Source organism: Hemitrygon akajei, chromosome 9 (genome assembly GCF_048418815.1).
Source record: "Hemitrygon akajei chromosome 9, sHemAka1.3, whole genome shotgun sequence".
NCBI classification, from domain to species: domain Eukaryota; kingdom Metazoa; phylum Chordata; class Chondrichthyes; order Myliobatiformes; family Dasyatidae; genus Hemitrygon; species Hemitrygon akajei.
Window position 1 is genome coordinate 21,151,319 of NC_133132.1, and position 19,215 is coordinate 21,170,533.

Here is a 19,215-nt window from a genome sequence, read left to right on the forward strand (position 1 = left end):
AAGAGCTGGGGGGGGGGTGAGTGTTGGCCACCCTGTGTATCTGGTGTAAGAGCTGGGGGGGGGTGGTGAGTGTTGGCCACCCTGTGTATCTGGTGTAAGAGCTGGGGGGGGGGTGGGGGTGTTGGCCACCCTGTGTATCTGGTGTAAGAGCTGGGGGGGTGAGTGTTGGCCACCCTGTGTATCGGTGTAAGAGCTGGGGGGGGGGTGTTGGCCACCCTGTGTATCTGGTGTAAGAGCTGGGGGGGGGGGGGGAGGTGTTGGCCACCCTGTGTATCTGGTGTAAGAGCTGGGGGGGGGGGGTGAGTGTTGGCCACCCTGTGTATCTGGTGTAAGAGCTGGGGGGGGGGGGGGAGTGTTGGCCACCCTGTGTATCTGGTGTAAGAGCTGGGGGGGGGGGTGGCGTGTTGTCCACCCTGTGTATCTGGTGTAAGAGCTGGGGGGGGGGGTGTTGGCCACCCTGTGTATCTGGTGTAAGAGCTGGGGGGGGGGGGGTGAGTGTTGGCCACCCTGTGTATCTGGTGTAAGAGCTGGGGGGGGGGGGTGAGTGTTGGCCACCCTGTGTATCTGGTGTAAGAGCTGGGGGGGGGGGGGGGGGTGAGTGTTGGCCCACCCTGTGTATCTGGTGTAAGAGCTGGGGGGGGGGCTGGGTGGGGGGGGGTGTTGGCCACCCTGTGTATCTGGTGTAAGAGCTGGGGGGGGGGGGGGGGTGAGTGTTGGCCACCCCTGTGTATCTGGTGTAAGAGCTGGGGGGGGGGGGGTGTTGGCCACCCTGTGTATCTGGTGTAAGAGCTGGGGGGGGGGGGGGGTGTTGGCCACCCTGTGTATCTGGTGTAAGAGCTGGGGGGGGGGGGGGTGAGTGTTGGCCACCCTGTGTATCTGGTGTAAGAGCTGGGGGGGGGGGGGGGAGTGTTGGCCACCCTGTGTATCTGGTGTAAGAGCTGGGGGGGGGGGGTGGAGTGTTGGCCACCCTGTGTATCTGGTGTAAGAGCTGGGGGGGGGGGAGTGTTGGCCACCCTGTGTATCTGGTGTAAGAGCTGGGGGGGGGGGGAGTGTTGGCCACCCTGTGTATCTGGTGTAAGAGCTGGGGGGGGGGGGGGGGGTGTTGGCCACCCTGTGTATCTGGTGTAAGAGCTGGGGGGGGGGGGTGAGTGTTGACCACCCTGTGTATCTGGTGTAAGAGCTGGGGGGGGTGAGTGTTGGCCACCCTGTGTATCTGGTGTAAGAGCTGGGGGGGGGGGGGTGAGTGTTGACCACCCTGTGTATCTGGTGTAAGAGCTGGGGGTCGGGGGGGGTGAGTGTTGGCCACCCTGTGTATCTGGTGTAAGAGCTGGGGGGGGTGAGTGTTGGCCACCCTGTGTATCTGGTGTAAGAGCTGGGGGGGGGTGAGTGTTGGCCACCCTGTGTATCTGGTGTAAGAGCTGGGGGGGGGGGGTGAGTGTTGGCCACCCCTGTGTATCTGGTGTAAGAGCTGGGGGGGGTGAGTGTTGGCCACCCTGTGTATCTGGTGTAAGAGCTGGGGGGGGGGGGCGTGAGTGTTGGCCACCCTGTGTATCTGGTGTAAGAGCTGGGGGGGGGGGGGTGAGTGTTGGCCACCCTGTGTATCTGGTGTAAGAGCTGGGGGGGGTGAGTGTTGGCCACCCTGTGTATCTGGTGTAAGAGCTGGGGGGGGTGAGTGTTGCCACCCTGTGTATCTGGTGTAAGAGCTGGGGGGGGGGGGGTGAGTGTTGACCACCCTGTGTATCTGGTGTAAGAGCTGGGGGGGGGGGGGTGAGTGTTGGCCACCCTGTGTATCTGGTGTAAGAGCTGGGGGGGGTGAGTGTTGGCCACCCTGTGTATCTGGTGTAAGAGCTGGGGGGGGGTGAGTGTTGGCCACCCTGTGTATCTGGTGTAAGAGCTGGGGGGGGGGGGGGGTGAGTGTTGGCCACCCTGTGTATCTGGTGTAAGAGCTGGGGGGGGTGAGTGTTGGCCACCCTGTGTATCTGGTGTAAGAGCTGGGGGGGGGGGTGAGTGTTGGCCACCCTGTGTATCTGGTGTAAGAGCTGGGGGGGGGGGGGTGAGTGTTGGCCACCCTGTGTATCTGGTGTAAGAGCTGGGGGGGGTGAGTGTTGGCCACCCTGTGTATCTGGTGTAAGAGCTGGGGGGGGGGGTGAGTGTTGGCCACCCTGTGTATCTGGTGTAAGAGCTGGGGGGGGGGGTGAGTGTTGGCCACCCTGTGTATCTGGTGTAAGAGCTGGGGGGGGGGGGGGGGGTGTTGGCCACCCTGTGTATCTGGTGTAAGAGCTGGGGGGGGGGGGTGAGTGTTGACCACCCTGTGTATCTGGTGTAAGAGCTGGGGGGGGGGGTGAGTGTTGGCCACCCTGTGTATCTGGTGTAAGAGCTGGGGGGGGTGAGTGTTGGCCACCCTGTGTATCTGGTGTAAGAGCTGGGGGGGGGGTGAGTGTTGGCCACCCTGTGTATCTGGTGTAAGAGCTGGGGGGGGGGGGGTGAGTGTTGGCCACCCTGTGTATCTGGTGTAAGAGCTGGGGGGGGTGAGTGTTGGCCACCCTGTGTATCTGGTGTAAGAGCTGGGGGGGGGGGGGGGTGTTGGCCACCCCTGTGTATCTGGTGTAAGAGCTGGGGGGGGGGGGTGAGTGTTGGCCACCCTGTGTATCTGGTGTAAGAGCTGGGGGGGGGGTGAGTGTTGGCCACCCTGTGTATCTGGTGTAAGAGCTGGGGGGGGGGGTGAGTGTTGGCCACCCTGTGTATCTGGTGTAAGAGCTGGGGGGGGGGGGGGGGGTGTTGGCCACCCTGTGTATCTGGTGTAAGAGCTGGGGGGGGGGGGTGAGTGTTGGCCACCCTGTGTATCTGGTGTAAGAGCTGGGGGGGGGGGGTGAGTGTTGGCCACCCTGTGTATCTGGTGTAAGAGCTGGGGGGGGGGGTGAGTGTTGGCCACCCTGTGTATCTGGTGTAAGAGCTGGGGGGGGGGTGAGTGTTGGCCACCCTGTGTATCTGGTGTAAGAGCTGGGGGGGGGGGGGGGTGTTGGCCACCCTGTGTATCTGGTGTAAGAGCTGGGGGGGTGAGTGTTGGCCACCCTGTGTATCTGGTGTAAGAGCTGGGGGGGGGGGGGTGAGTGTTGGCCACCCTGTGTATCTGGTGTAAGAGCTGGGGGGGGGGGTGAGTGTTGGCCACCCTGTGTATCTGGTGTAAGAGCTGGGGGGGGGGGTGAGTGTTGGCCACCCTGTGTATCTGGTGTAAGAGCTGGGGGGGGGGGGGGGGTGTTGGCCACCCTGTGTATCTGGTGTAAGAGCTGGGGAGGGGGGGGTGTTGGCCACCCTGTGTATCTGGTGTAAGAGCTGGGGGGGGGGGTGAGTGTTGGCCACCCTGTGTATCTGGTGTAAGAGCTGGGGGGGGGGGGTGAGTGTTGGCCACCCTGTGTATCTGGTGTAAGAGCTGGGGGGGGGGGGGTGAGTGTTGGCCACCCTGTGTATCTGGTGTAAGAGCTGGGGGGGGGGGTGAGTGTTGGCCACCCTGTGTATCTGGTGTAAGAGCTGGGGGGGTGGGTGAGGTGTTGGCCACCCTGTGTATCTGGTGTAAGAGCTGGGGAGGGGGGTGGGTGAGTGTTGGCCACCCTGTTGGTATCTGGTGTAAGAGCTGGGGGGGGGGGGTGAGTGTTGGCCACCCCTGTGTATCTGGTGTAAGAGCTGGGGGGGGGTGAGTGTTGGCCACCCTGTGTATCTGGTGTAAGAGCTGGGGGGGGGTGAGTGTTGGCCACCCTGTGTATCTGGTGTAAGAGCTGGGGGGGGGGGGGTGTTGGGCCACCCTGTGTATCTGGTGTAAGAGCTGGGGGGGTGGGTGAGTGTTGGCCACCCTGTGTATCTGGTGTAAGAGCTGGGGGGGGGGGTGAGTGTTGGCCACCCTGTGTATCTGGTGTAAGAGCTGGGGGGGGGGGGGGGGGGGGGGTGTTGGCCACCCTGTGTATCTGGTGTAAGAGCTGGGGGGGGGGGGGTGAGTGTTGGCCACCCCTGTGTATCTGGTGTAAGAGCTGGGGGGTATTGGGCCTCTCCTCCCTTCACTCTCCTCTGCCTTTGCACTGACTATTGCCCCTCTATAGGTCTACAATCTGTTGTCGTGTTCTGATGAAGAGTTAACTGTGTGGACTGAGAACGGCTTGATATACAATTGGAAAGGTGCACAACTCATCCAGGCTTTTGTTTTGCATCTTTCCCAGGAGCTCCATTTAATTTTCCCATGGCTAATGGAGGCGATCTTTGGGAGCCACGATGGGACGGCTGTGGGCTGGAATTTGTGCTACTTGCAGTGCCGAAATAATCCAAGTGATTATGCAGCCGTGGTGGAGTTCCTGGATCCCAGGTACGGCCGGTCTGTGTCTGAAATGGGAGCAAGGAGCGGGGACGAGCAGGTCATTGAAATGGAAAAACACAAGGACTTTCCCTTTGAGCAGAGTGGAATTTCTTTAGTCAGAGGGTGGTGAATCAGGAATTCCTTGCCTCTGTGGAGGCCAAGTCTCATTGATATTTTCAAAGTGGAGGTTGATGGTTCTTGATTAGTAAAGGCTTACAAGGTCATGGGGAGAATGGGGTTGAGACGGGGTAATAAATCAGCCGTGATGGAGGGGCAGAGCAACCCCAATGGGCCAAACGGCTTCATCCTGTTTTATGGCCTAATCTGCTGAGTATTTCCAGCATCTGTGTTTTTTTCTTAACCTTAGCTCTTCCGGGTGTCTCGAGATGGTGCTGGATGGTACATAAATCTGATAACTCGTTTATTCTCTGCTCACTCTGACTTTGTACGTGAACAGACATGGAGAGTCCTGTCCTTACCGTTACATATTTCACTGTTTGGCAGTGGCCCAATGATGAAGTTGGTTTACAAGCTGCATGCTGAAGATTACAAGTATGAATTCCCCATCGTGTACCTTCCTGTGAGTATGAATTATTCTGTATTGGTGATTAAATGGTGTGCTAGATTATGTTGTTTAAAATGACCTTAACAGATTAGGAGACTTTTCTCTTTAAACAAAGATGTGCTACAATTGCTGACTCAGTTCTGAGGACCAGTGGTTTCGGGGTTTGTGCTAAGCTAGCTGATTCTCACCATATCAGCTATAAGGAGAATGTGTGCGTCTCCCAGCTGTAGGCACTTGTTCAACTGTCCACTAGACTTCCACAAAGACACCCTTCCCACCTCGTGGTGTTCTTTTAACTGCAGGGACGACGGGTATTCAGGTCAGATCACTCGAGTGGCTTGTGGTGGCCTTGCGGCCAAATCCTTGACCCAAGAATTGATCTGTCAAAAAAGGAGAATTGGACGGAACTGCTTCCAACCGTAGGACCCAGCCGATGTGGTGGGACCCTTGTGATGCAGTTGAACGTGTGCGCACAGGTGACTTTTCATTTGGGATAGCATTTAGAATCTGTGCATTGGGAGTACACAGAAAGCCGATGTAAATGACAGAGCACTTCATGTCATAAACATCCCTCTACTCTCCCCCCCCCCCCCCCCCCCCCCCCCCCACCAACCCACCCAGCAATTCCTGGCTTCTGTGGTAACATCTGCAAACCCTATTGGCTTTATTTACACCCCAAACCCACAGAATGGAAGCAGAAGCAAATCGTCTACGATCCAAAGAGAAGCCAGACTGTGATAGCACTTTTCAAGCTAGTTTTTCAAAAGCTTGTGAAGGATAGTGCGTAGGAGCAATTGCCACTTTGGGTTGACAGTCGACTGGCTGTACGAGTTGAAGCCTATCTGTCAACGGTGATCTGCTCTGCAGTTCAGATCGGAGCCAATGCCTGTAGGTATGAAAGTATTCTCAATCCAGGATTTTGTGATTCTGCTGCGACAGACCTTATTTTAAACTTCCCAGATCAGTAATATTGACTAGATCTTTGTTCGGCAAAACCTTGCAACCTTGGTACGTTACTGGATAAAGCGGGAGCTCAGATCACCCAAGTGACAGGACTGTGAGTTGAGCTGGTTTGATCTTCAGTCTCGGCTGTTTTCCTTTGATCTGTCGCAGTAGTTATGGGGGATTTCAACGTGCAGGTGAACTGGGAGAATCAGGTTGGTGCTGGACCACAGGATAGGGAGTTTGTAGAGTGCCTACGGGATGCATTCTTGGAACAGCTTGTACGAGAGCCGACCAGGGACAAAGCTATTCTGGATTTAGTGTTATGTAATGAACAGGATTTGATAAGCGATCTCGCAGTAAAGGAGCCATTAGGAGGTAGTGATCATAATATGATGTTTTTATCTGCAATTTGAGAGGGATAAGGGCAGATCAGAGGTGTCAGTATTGCAGTTGAACAGGGGAAACTACGGAGCCATGAGGGAGGAGCTGGCCAAAGTTGACTGGACGGATATCCTAGCAGAAAAGACAGTGGAACAGCAATGGCAGGTATTCTTGAGAATAATGCACAAGGTGCAAAATCAGTTCATCCCCCGGAGAAGGAAGGATTCAAAAGGGGGAAGGGGCCACAGTGGTTGACAAAGGAAGTCAGAGATTGTATAGCATTAAAAAAAAGGAAGTATGACAGAGCTAAGGTGAGTGGGAGGACAGATGATGGGGAAGTTTTTAAGGAACAACAGAACTTAACTAAAAAGGCAATACAGGGAGAAAAAATGAGGTATGAATGCAAGCTAGCCAGGAATATAAAGGAGGATAGCAAAAGCTTTTTTAGGTATGTGAAGAGAAAGAAGATAGTTAAGAACAATGTTGGGCCCTTGAAGAATGAATTGGGTGAAATTGTTATGGGAAACAGAGAAATGGCAGAAGAATTTAATGGAGTACTTTAGATTTGTCTTCACTAAGGAAGACACAAGCAATCTCCCAGATGTATGGATGGGCCAAGGACATAGGGTAACAGAGGAAATGAAACAGATTGACATTAGGAAGGAAACGGTGATGAGTAGACTGATGGGACTGAAGGCTGACAAATCCCCAGGTCCAGATGGTCTGCATCCTAGGGTACTAAAGGAGGTGGCCCTGGAAATTGCGGATGCATTGGTAATCATTTTCCAATGTTCCTTAGATTCAGGATCAGTTCCTGAGGATTGGAGAATGGCTAATGTTATCCCACTTTTTAAGAAAGGAGGGAGGGAGAGAAAACAGAGAACTATCGACCTGTCAGCCTGACATCGGTGGTGGGGAAGATACTAGAGTCCATTATTAAGGATGAAATAGTGGCATATCTAGATAGCAGTGATAGGATTGGGCTGAGCCAGCATGGATTTACCAAGGGTAAATCATGCTTGACTAATCTGTTGGAGTTTTTTGAGGATGTAACCAGGAAGTTAGACAGGGGAGAAGCATTTTTTCAGAAGGCATTTGATAAGGTCCCACATAGGAGATTGGTGGGTCAAATCAAAGCTCATGGCATTGGGGGGAAGACATTGACATGGATAGAAAACTGGTTGGCAGATAGAAAGCAAAGGGTAGCGGTGAATGGGTGTTTCTCGGAATGGCAGGTGGTGACTAGTGGGGTGCCACAGGGCTTGGTATTGGGACCACAGCTGTTTACAATTTACGTCAATGATTTAGATGAAGGCATAGAAAATAACATCAGCAAATTTGCTGATGATACTAAGCTGGGTGGCAGTATGACATGTGATGAGGATGTTAGGAGAATTCAGGGTGACTTGGATAGGCTGGGTGAGTGGGTAGATACTTGGCAGATGACGTTTAATGTAAATAAGTGTGAGGTTATCCACTTTGGGAGTAAGAACAGGAAGGCAGATTATTATCTGAACGGTGTAGAGTTAGGTAAGGGAGAAATACAAAGAGATCTAGGAGTCCTTGTTCATCAGTCACTGAAGGTGAATGAGCAAGTGCAGCAGGCAGTGAAGAAGGCTAATGGAATGTTGGCCTTTATTACAAAGGGAATTGAGTACAAGAGCAAGGAAATCCTCTTGCATTTGTACAGGGCCCTGGTGAGACCACACCTGGAGTATTGTGTACAGTTTTGGTCTCCAGGGTTAAGGAAGGACATCCTGGCTGTAGAGGAAGTGCAGCGTAGATTCACAAGGTTAATTCCTGGGATGGCTGGACTGTCTTACGCAGAGAGGTTAGAGAGACTGGGTCACTTACCAGCAAAGATAGAGAGGTCCGTTGAAGTCTGATGGTACTATTTTTAACAGTATTTATTAGTAAAAATACACAAAAATAATATCAATGCAGACATACAGATAATATACGTCGTCAATACTAAATCTAAAAGTGCGGGTATAATAATAACCAATAAGAAATAAGCTCTATCGTTGTCTAGGGGAAAATGTATTGTCCGATGGAAATATAAAAGTCACTCAGTTCATTCAGGCTGCAGCCTTTTGTTGGAGAGAGAGAGATTTTGAGAAACTTGCCGGCTTTCCTTTTTACGATTTCGATCCGTCAGAAGTCTCGTTGGTGTGGCTGTTCACTTGTGGCCTCTCCTTTAGCTAAACCGTTCTTCCGTGATGAGCCCGCCATCCTGGCAAGAGAGGACGCACACGGGCCCTCACCGGCGTTCGCTATAAAACGCTGTCACTGGCTTTCCAGCGTTTCTCCTGGTGCGTCTAAAGGGGTTGTTCCCCAGACCCTCTTTTATCCTTACTCACGGGGTCTCAGATTTCAGTCAGGTTGGGATGATGCAATCCCTCAACCAGCCCACTCTGGTCGTCCCCTGAGGGCTTCAATGAATAGTACAGTACTCAATACACAATTCCGTCTCCAAGAGACAATAGCCGTTATCAGGGGTTTTTGTTTCGCTGAGGCCAGGACACATTCCAAACCTTGTGGATTCTGCGCATCTCTTTCTCATTTCCTGGGTCCCAGACCCGAATTAATAGCGATCTTGCGATTCTCAAAAAGGAGGGGGCGACTTTGTACCCTTCGGCCCCTCAGAGTTGTGGCACATTCGTAACAGTACATGCTGGAATTAAAGAGATTGAGAGGGGATCTGATTGAAACATATAAGATTATTAAGGGATTGGACAAGATAGAGGCAGGAAATATGTTCCAGGTGCTGGGAGAGTCCAGTACCAGAGGGCATGGTTTGAGAATAAGGGGTAGGTCATTTAGGACAGAGTTAAGGAAAAACTTCTTCTCCCAGAGAGTTGTGGGGGTCTGGAATGCACTGCCTCGGAAGGTAGTGGAGGCCAATTCTCTGGATGCTTTCAAGAAGGAGCTAGATAGGTATCTTATGGATAGGGGAATCAAGGGATATGGGGACAAGGTAGGAACCGGGTATTGATAGTAGATGATCAGCCATGATCTCAGAATGGTGGTGCAGGATTGAAGGGCCGAATGGTCTACTTCTGCACCTATTGTCTATTGTTGTCTCTCATAAACCCGGCTCTTGAATGAATCTACAGATCTCTGGGTAGGGAGCTCCAAAGGTTCACAATCTTCTGAGAAAAGAAGTTCCTCTGCTCAGTTTTAATTGGCTGACCCATCATCCAACAACCCTGACTCCTACTCTAGGATTCCCCACCACGAACAGCAACTTCATGTTCACTTTTGAGTTTTCATCTTTCATTGAGGGCACTTGATTTTCCGAGCTTTAAAGAGCAAGCACCAATTTTGCTGAATCTTCCCTTGTAAGGCAATCCCTCAGCACGGATCAGTCTGGTGATTAAACAGGAAATCCTTGGCAAGTCCAGCAACACCTGTGAAGGGGTTAACGTTTCGTCCCGATGGGCGTTCAGGGTGGAGATAAATACTAGATGCCAGGGGACGTGATGAGGGGGGGTGAGAGGGTCTGAAAAATAAAAGTGAAGACAGCTGAAAGATGGTGGATGACAAAGGACGTGCACAGGGATGTTATTACCATTCCCAATACACTTCTTCATTAGTCTCTACTTTGTATCAGCTCTGTCATCACTTATTCCTGAAGCAGACTTGACAACTGTTATTTCTACGAGGAACTCTCACAATTCTGAGCTCCCAATCTCCTGAAAATCACACTGTCAGTTATAAAATGGGCAAGTGCTCAGCACTTCATCCCGAACATAAGCAGTGCAGGAGCATAAAATACATTTTCCAGCAGCTTGGCTTTCCACTTGCTTGGATGCTGTCTTGCAGCCCTCTGCAGTGGTCTCACAAGGGGCTTAATAAGCTTAGACTTGTGTCAGAGCAAAAGTTTCATCATTCATCATATCCAGATATATCAAAGTTGAGTTTATTTTCATATGCACAGGTGCAATGAAAATCTTACCCCGCAGTAGCATCACAGTTATCTGGCTTCATATAGGTAATATTCACAGGAAAACAGAACGTTATTTTTCCAAGAAAGAATGTAATTAGAGCGGTCTATTTCAAAGTGGTCATAACGTTGCTAAACTACAGTGATTAGAGTTGTACTGGGTTGGTTTAAGAACTGTTGGGGAATTCAGGGTTATGGGAAAAGGCAGGTAGGTGGAGCTGAGTTTATGGACAGACCAGCCATGATCTTATCGAATGGCGGGGCAGGCTCGATGGGCCAGTTGGCCGACTCCTGCTCCTATTTCTTATGTTCTCATGAAGGGGGAGTCAATATTTTGGGTTATTGAGCAACTTTTCAAAGAGAAGCATATTCTGGTCACCAACATTCTTACCTGTGCAACAAATGGGGCACCGTCAGTGACTGGATGCCATTGACTTTCTTGAGTAAAAGCTGTACTTATTTTCCATTCACTAATTCAAGGACAACATGAGAAGCTGGTATCACTGCACCAAGCCCATCCATCTCAATGAAAGGTGACAGAGCAAAGAAGTAGTGAACAGTTGGACTAATGTACACTCTAAAATTGTTGATAAAATAACCCTTACAGTAATTAATGTTATTTGTAGCTTTAAGTAGATTTGAATATTATTTTGCAATTACTTGTCACTGTTTTGAATTTAGTTCCTATTTTCTTTCACTGTGCACCATAAATCCGAATAGTTCAGTTTTTAATCTAATGGCTAAAGAGGAGGGGCGCTGGGCATGTGGCCTTGGACCCAAGGCGGCAGTAACCTAAAAACATTTGCTGTAGAGTCAAAATGTAACTGATCGGAACCAGTTTCTAATCTGAGTCTGTGTTTCTCTGTTTCCCAGGGTCCTGTGAAGGCATCGCTCCAAGAAGGTGTCCTGCCCGATTCCCCACTGTATCACAACAAGCTCCACTTTCCTCTCTCGGGACTGACCAGCCTCAGCCTCTCCCTCAGTATCCTCTGTCTTGTACATTTCAGTGGTGCTTTCTCCATTAATTCACTGCTACTTCTTAGTGTGAATAGCTAGTTCCAGCACTTTCGTTGGTGGTATCCATGCTGTTATTTGCAAAAGCTTTATCCTAGATGTTTATATTTTAAGGTTTGAAATCCTTTTTCTAATCCAGTAGTGGCTGAAAATGGAATTTATCATTCACTGTTCACTTGCTGTATCTTGCATCTGTAAAGTCTCAGTTAATAATTTGCACTTGTATCTTACTCCAAGGCAAATCTGAAGGAGAGTAACAGGTACAGGTTATATTAATTGTGCTTGAAAATGTGAACAATTTGGGTGTTGGTAGTGCTTTACAATAGGGTGTAGTCAGGCATTAGGGATGGACATTTCAGGACCTTGAGCTGTGACTGAGGGGAAACTCACATCAAACCACAGATGCTAATTCGTTGTGCTGATACTGACAGTAGGAACTGCTCTCGTGGGTCCTGTGGGAATGCATGAAACTTGGGCAGTAATTTGGGTTGTCTCCATTAACACTCAATGCTGTAGCAATAAACCAGACAGGCTAGCCGTGCCCCTCAGATATCTCAGCCCACGAAACGCTTCCTCGGAGGCAAAGCAAGTGGTGCTTGCATCTTGGGGGAGGGGAGGGCCAAGCTGCGGGGCCTCCTCTGACTTTGACTCCTTCGAGTAGGCATTGAGATCTGTCTGCCTTGTCTTCAGTTTCCCCTGGTAGCAGGAAATCATCATCTTGCTGTTTTACTCCCATTCGGGGTCATTATCGATGAACTTGCGTGATCTTGGTGATGCTAGCGCTGTGGAATTTTGTGGTGAGGTTTCTTGCTGGAGTTTCCTCTTCTCCATCCGTGTCCTCAGATTCACCCAGGACGTGTTGCTCTGCCAATTCTCAAAGCTGTTATTAAGGCTCTCACTTAGAGGATGCAATAACTTTTCAACATCGCCATGATTAACGTCCTCTAATCCCACTTCACTAGCCAGTTCAATGATGTTCTGGATGATTGGTTCTGCCTGAAGTTCTGGGATGTTGCATGCTTTTGGCCAAGACTTCTTCCACACTCTGTTCATGCAGTTTGACGTTCTTTCATCCCAGGCTGCTCTAATATTGTCTACACTTTCAGCACACTAGTTTTTCTGACGGATTGTTTGTCTTGACTTGTTTTGTTTCCTCTACAAGTTGCTTGACTGTGGTGAAGTTAGTAGGCTTTAAAATTCGATATCACTCCTCGATCCATTGGTTGGAGTAATGAAGTGGTGTTGGGTGGAAGTAGACCACTTCTACAGGAATGCAGGTCCGAAGCATGTCCAGATTCTCAGGGTGGCCTGGAGCATTATCGAGCACCAAGAATGGTTTAAGTTCAAGGTCCTGCTCCTCACAATAACGTCTCACTGCTGGCTAAAAATGTGAAACGAGCCAACTTTGGAAGACGTCAATTGTCACCCAGGCTTTCGTGTTTAATTTCCAAATCGCTGATAGACTTGACTTTAAGATGTCTTTCATTGCTCGTGGTGTTTCAGAGTGACACACAATCATAGGCTTTAAATGTAGTCACCTTTAGCATTGCCTTTTAGCAAGAGAGTTAACCGGTCCTTTGTGCCTTGAACCCAGATGCACGTTTCTCCTCGGGAGATGAGAGTACGAAAAGGTGTTCTTTTCAAAAAATAGACCTGTTTCATCCACAGTGAAGATGAGCTCGGGAGGATAATCATCCTTTTCAAGTATGGCCTTCAGTCTTGCGGGAAAGTCCTTGCACTAGCCGCTTCAGCGAAGATACGTATGCTATGGAAGTTACAGCGCTGTTTCAATCTATCAAACCAGCCTCTGCTGGTTGTGAATGTTACCAACGTTTCTTCTTCCTCTTCTTGAACATGATTGAAGATGCTTGTTGTCTCTTCCATTATCATCAGTTGGCTTAGGGACATGTTGTTCGGTCACCCACCCATACATTTAGTCTATTTTCCATTTTTTTTCAAGCAAATGACTCCTTGAATGAGTCACCTTCATTGTTGATAGTTTTGAGGTTGTCATTGCAGAAGCTTTTATCTTGTCTGCATTTTTTAATATATAATTGTTCTCATTGTCGACCTCAGAGAGGCGCCAATATCAAGCTGACGCCCACCAGCTTCCGAACGGCGTATCACTTGCAGTTTCACGTCCACGCTGTTGCTGTTTCTAGACGTCTGAGATATACCACCCTGACTGGAAGTTGCAGAGTGTTTTCCGGACATTATGGATGGAAAAAATGGAGTAAATTGTGTGTAATGCCCTGGTTCACACCTTTGCTGTGATGCTGCAGGTCTGTAGCTGCATTTAGCAGCTCTGTAAGAGCGGCCTGTTTGGGTTATTGTTGATGATGAGGAAAATGTGCCACCCAGTTAGGGTGGTGGAACTAGGGGCAGGTTTTCTCGGTGAGGGACACTAAGGTTTGTTCGACGGAGATGAAGAGAGAAGGTGCTGGGAGAACCGGTTGTAGGATACGGCGCTGTGGGAGGCCCGTTTTTTTGAGATGGAAGGTGGTGTGTGCTTTCACATTGACTGAGGGCCCGGCGAGTCAGTGACAGAGACATTCAAGATGAGCTCCAACTTGTGCACATTTGACTTTAATTAAATGGGCCCTTTTTGCTTTTTCTTTTTCTTTCCTAAGCCTTTAAGATTCATAAATGTAGTTCCGTTAATTGTATGCAGTGTACTGTCCGTTGTTTCTTGGCACTGAGCTGTAACGGTAGCAAATTAAACAGCATCCACACAAACCGGGATGTCTCAGTCTCACGGGGTTGGTGGGACTGGAACGTGTCTGCCCTGGACGTACGCAGCCAAGGAAACCGGGGGGGGGGGTTCAGGCGCAAGAGCATTTACAGGTGTGAGGGAGGCAGAGTGTGAACTAATTCGAGATTGGCTGAGAGTGTATGTAATGTGCTCTCATTGGCTGATTGAATGTTCACTGTAATGGGGGCCGCTCTTGGAGGTTGTTTAGAATGAATTTTTCTCATTCAATAAAGAGTTGAATAACCATGTTGTAAAGAATCAGTGCTAGCTGGGGTCTGACTGTAAAAGATTCCAGGCACCTCCTGTACCTGCTGCATGCCCCCTCCTGTTCCACATGTCATTGACTTTCTCTCTCCATAGATGCTGCCTGACTTGGAGAATATTTTCTCATATTTGTCACACTGTGATAGTTGATTCTCAGTTTTCTGTAAGTTTTCCGACTGTGTTCAGTCCCCTCCTCTTACCACTTTGATTGCAAAATATCCTTCCTCCACTTGGTATCCTTTCAACCGTGGAATGCCAGAACGGAACAATATCCTGGAGCTGAAACCGAATGAATGACATGTTCTGGGGTATACTCTGTCCAGCTTGATGAAACCAAACAGCCTTTTTAACAACATTCTCGTTGTTACCACCTTTGACAAGTGTGAGTCGCTCACTGACAGTAACCGTTGGCATCACAAATGCTTTTCTTCTCTAGCGACTCAGCGTGGGGGGGGGGGGGGGCCTGACCCTGGCCGTGTGGCTGTGGTTTCATAGTTTTTCCGCTTTTTCACGATGGGCTGCCCTGAGCTGAGGTACGTTCATTGCCTTTGATGTGGTCTTGTACCCTTCCCCAGATTTATCTTCCCTATTATTTCCCTGAATGTCTCGAATGCTCTTTGTCTTCATTTTGGTTTGATCAAACCAAAATCTACCATACTGTTGGACCTCACAGAGAGAGGGGGTGTACATTGAAAACAGCTGATCCTCCAGTTTTCAACATTAACAAACTGGGTGACGTAGTGAGCTAATAAACAGTATTGCACCTGAGGAAAGTTAGTGCAGTAATTACAAAGGTGACGAATACTTTTTCACCCTCAGAATTTTGGTTTTTAATTTTGGTAAATTGACAGGTTTTGGAATTTTTCTTTTGATTTGACATGATGCGCAATGTTTTGTAGATTAACTCAAAATATCCTTATTCAACATATTTTAAATTTAGAAAGTGTGAAAATAGTTGTGGGGGCTGAATACTTTTCAAGGCACTGTAATTACGGAATCCAGTTACTTTTGTAAAACTGCTTATTTGAGGACAGCTGGCTGCCAAATCTGTGATGTAATAAAATCCTGGAGCCTGTGTACAAATACTTTAACCCATCACCCCGACTGGAGTAGAGGCTGCCAACAGCAGCTCAGCAGAGTCCTCTGTACTAGATCATACTCCAGGTATAGTCCATCAAAAATCCTTCCTCCCCCCCCCCCAGGGATGTGGTCTTTGCATCTTCTGTTAGCATTTCTGTCGCTCTGGGATTTTGCAGGGTGGGGTGACAGCCCACGTGCAAACTCCCCTCCTTTCTCAGCCAGGCTTGGGACCAACCGTAGTGGAGTTTCTTGTACTGTGCAAAAGTTCTGAACTGTCACATTGGCAATAGGTAATGGAGAAGCTTTGATATTGGGCCTTTATCTTTTGAAAAGTAAACTTTGCTTTCATCCTTAACCTGTGTGACAAGATCCCTTTGAATATTATTTCTTCAATTTTGCTCGGCACCTTACTGCGCCACGGGTAAGTAGCTGTTTCTGCATGTTGTGGCCTAAGTGTTTGGTCCATCCTCCTCCCCCAGCAGATGGACATCTCTTTATTTAGAAGTGTTTAAACATGTTGGCCACATGTGATCTGTAACTTGTTCTGTAAAGATAAAGCATTCCTTTTTAAAATTCAGAAAGGCAGCATCCATTATTAAGGACCTCCGGCACCCAGGGCATGCCCTTTTCTCACTGTTACCAACAGGGAGGAGATACAGAAGCCTGAAGGCACACACTCAGCGATTCAGGAACAGCTTCTTCCCCTCTGCCATCTGATTCCTAAATGGACATTGAACCCACAAACACTGCCTCACTTCTTAAAATAAATAATATTTCTATTTTTTGCACAATTTTTAATCTATTCAATATACATATACTGTAATTTATTTATTTTCTTCTATATTATTCAGATTCAGTTTATTGTCATTTAAAAACCACAAATGCAATGCAGTTAAAAAATGAGACAACGTTCCTCCAGAACGATATCACAAAAACATATGACAAAACAGACTACGCCAGAAAATCCACGTAACGTTTGGCAATCCCCAATCCAGAGTCCGGAGAGGCTGCTGCGTATTAATATCGCGCTACCGTCTTAGCGCGTTCCCCGGAAAGGAGCTCCAAATCCACCAGACAAACAAGACCTGCACAAAACCACACAGTTACAACAGTGCAAACAATAGCATAATTGATGAAAAAAAAGACCATGGGCACAGTAAAAATAGTCCAAAGATGTTAAAAGACTATAAGTTCAAAAGAAATCACCACACAGTTTCCACAAGTCCCCAGGGTCCCGACAGACTCGCCATCCCACGCCGGCGGCAGAAGGGAATACCCCCGCTATGGACTTCCACGGCGCCGCCCGACTCAGCCTCGCAGACGCAGCACACAATGAAAGCTCCGTCGAACCCAGCCTCACAGACGCAGCACACAATGAAAGCGACCTGACTGCAGCGGACACCGAGTCCGTTGAACCTCCGAGCCGACGACCATCCCCTCCGGCACAGCTTCTCCGAGCACCATCCTCTGCTGAGCGTATTAAACATAGAAACGTAGAAAATAGGTGCAGGAGTAGGCCATTCGGCCCTTCGAGCCTGCACCGCCATTCAGTATGATCATGGCTAATCATCCAACTCAGAACCCTGTACCTGCTTTCTCTCCATACCCCCGATCCCTTTAGTCACAAGGGCCATATCTAACTTCCTCTTAAATATAGCCAATGAACCAGCCTCAACTGTTTCCTGTGGCAGAGAATTCCACAGATTCACCACTCTCTGTGTGAAGAAGTATTAAGACGGCCCCACCAACGGCCATCGGCAACGCGACCCCGAGGACTGGGGGCCTGTTCTTCCCAGCAGAGACCCGGACCTCACAGCAGCAGCAGCAACGAAGAAGGTCTTCCTGGAGATTTCCCGATGTTCCTCCGTGCTGCCAAGTCCGTTTTCAATCGATTATGATTGCGCACGGCACCCCACTTCACAGATAACAGATAATCAGTTCTGGAGTGGCCGCTGCAAGCTGCGTCGCGCCGCCATCTTGGAAATTATGTATTGTATTGAACTGCTGCTGCTAAGTTAACAAATTTCATGACACATGCTGGTGATAATAAACCCGATTCTGATAGGATTGTGCTGCAGGAAATAAACCTGGGAGGAACATGCTGGATGTGGGTGCAAGCTGTTTCACACTCTACTTCCACCTCTACAAAGTTGTTTGGTTCATACCTACCTTGTTCATCTGTTGTTGAAGACTACAACCATGCCTTTATTAATGCATGACTTGTATATTCTAATCCTCTTACTTTCCACATGACCTTGAGCTTGTTCAAAACTGCCCGTGTAGTCCTTACCCAGTACCTCGTGTTTGGTTCTTAGTCTGACCTGGATCTTAAAAATACTTAATCTTCAGTTTTGAATCCCTCCATGACCACATTCCTCACCTTGTTTTCAGTTCTTGTACCCTTGACCCTTATCCTTGTGCAGCTTAACCTTCCTCGCCCTGCTGTTGGCAGTCCTGCCTTCAGCTACCATGGCCCTTAGCCCAGCAAGGTGCAGTATAGCTCCTCTACCTCCTACCTCCTTGGAGACACTAAAACCAGTCTCTGAGCTGTTAAATATTTCACTGTGTATGTTTACATTTAATCATGGTTATTTATTTTTGTTTCTTATGTTTATTTAATTAATGTTTCATTGATGTTAATATTTGGTTGTGGGATAAGAGGGAAATTTGTGCTTCAGACTCATTTGGAAAACCTGGTGATGGAATGCCTAACAGAGATTAAGGGGCTGGAGTAGTTTGTTGCATTTTGTGCAGCTCCCTGTAGTGTTTTCAACTCTCGTTACAGATTTGCCCCCCAGGACAGCTGTTCAGCACCTCGGACAGCGCCTATTTTGTGGTCGTTGATCAGTATCTGAAATACTTCCTTCCAATAGAAGGGAGTGTGCCCCCGTCGCCTTTCGTGAATGCTTGTGGCACCGTCTCTCCTCCAGCACCAAGGTATGTGTGCTCCATCCTCTGACTTCTGTTATTGTGTTGAAAGCTGTCTGCATGGCAAACTATTAACTTGTTGTCTCGCACGGGGATGGGCTTAAGGTTAGGAATGAAACGTGTGGCGCTGCTGCTTGAGCTGACAGTTAGAGAAACCCCTTCCTTCAGTATGGAGATGACATTGTGCTGATGAATGTGTACGTTTACTTTCAAGTTTAAATGCTGATTTGGGGTGGTTACTGGTATTGGGACCACAGCTGTTTATAATTTACGTCAACGATTTGGATGAAGGCTTTGAGAATAACATCAGCAAGTTTGCTGATGATACTAAGCTGGGTGGCAGTGTGACATGTGATGAGGATGTTAGGAGAATTCAGGGTGACTTGGATAGGCTGGGTGAGTGGGCAGATACTTGGCAGATGACGTTTAATGTGAATAAGTGTGAGGTTATCCACTTTGGGAGTAAGAACAGGAAGGCAGATTATTATCTGAACAGTGTAGAGTTAGGTAAGGGAGAAATACAAAGAGATCTAGGAGTCCTTGTTCATCAATCACTGAAGGTGAATGAGCAAGTGCAGCAGGCAGTGAAGAAGGCTAATGGAATGTTGGCCTTTATTACAAAGGGAATTGAGTACAAGAGCAAGGAAATCCTCTTGCATTTGTACAGGGCCCTGGTGAGACCACACCTGGAGTATTGTGTACAGTTTTGGTCTCCAGGGTTAAGGAAGGACATCCTGGCTGTAGAGGAAGTGCAGCGTAGATTCACGAGGTTAATTCCTGGGATGTCCGGACTGTCTTACGCAGAGAGGTTAGAGAGACTGGGCTTGTACATGCTGGAATTAAGGAGATTGAGAGGGGATCTGATTGAAACATATAAGATTATTAAGGGATTGGACAAGATAGAGGCAGGAAATATGTTCCAGATGCTGGGAGAGTCCAGTACCAGAGGGCATGGTTTGAGAATAAGGGGTAGGTCATTTAGGACAGAGTTAAGGAAA

At 48.7% G+C, this 19,215-nt stretch overlaps 1 protein-coding gene across 3 annotated transcripts in view; it reads left to right on the forward strand.

Moving 5' to 3' along the window:
- The first annotated feature begins 4,209 nt into the window (after nucleotides 1–4,209).
- The window catches only part of smpd4 (sphingomyelin phosphodiesterase 4), a 62,974-nt gene continuing 47,968 nt past the window's right edge, over nucleotides 4,210–19,215 (forward strand). For all 3 annotated transcript variants that reach the window (XM_073055588.1, XM_073055589.1, XM_073055590.1), the window contains exons 1-5: nucleotides 4,210–4,351; nucleotides 4,847–4,922; nucleotides 11,053–11,161; nucleotides 15,658–15,710; nucleotides 18,075–18,226. In XM_073055588.1, the coding sequence (XP_072911689.1) occupies nucleotides 4,236–4,351; nucleotides 4,847–4,922; nucleotides 11,053–11,161; nucleotides 15,658–15,710; nucleotides 18,075–18,226 (506 nt within the window). In that variant the 5' untranslated portion in view covers nucleotides 4,210–4,235. The remainder of the gene's footprint in view (nucleotides 4,352–4,846; nucleotides 4,923–11,052; nucleotides 11,162–15,657; nucleotides 15,711–18,074; nucleotides 18,227–19,215) is intronic.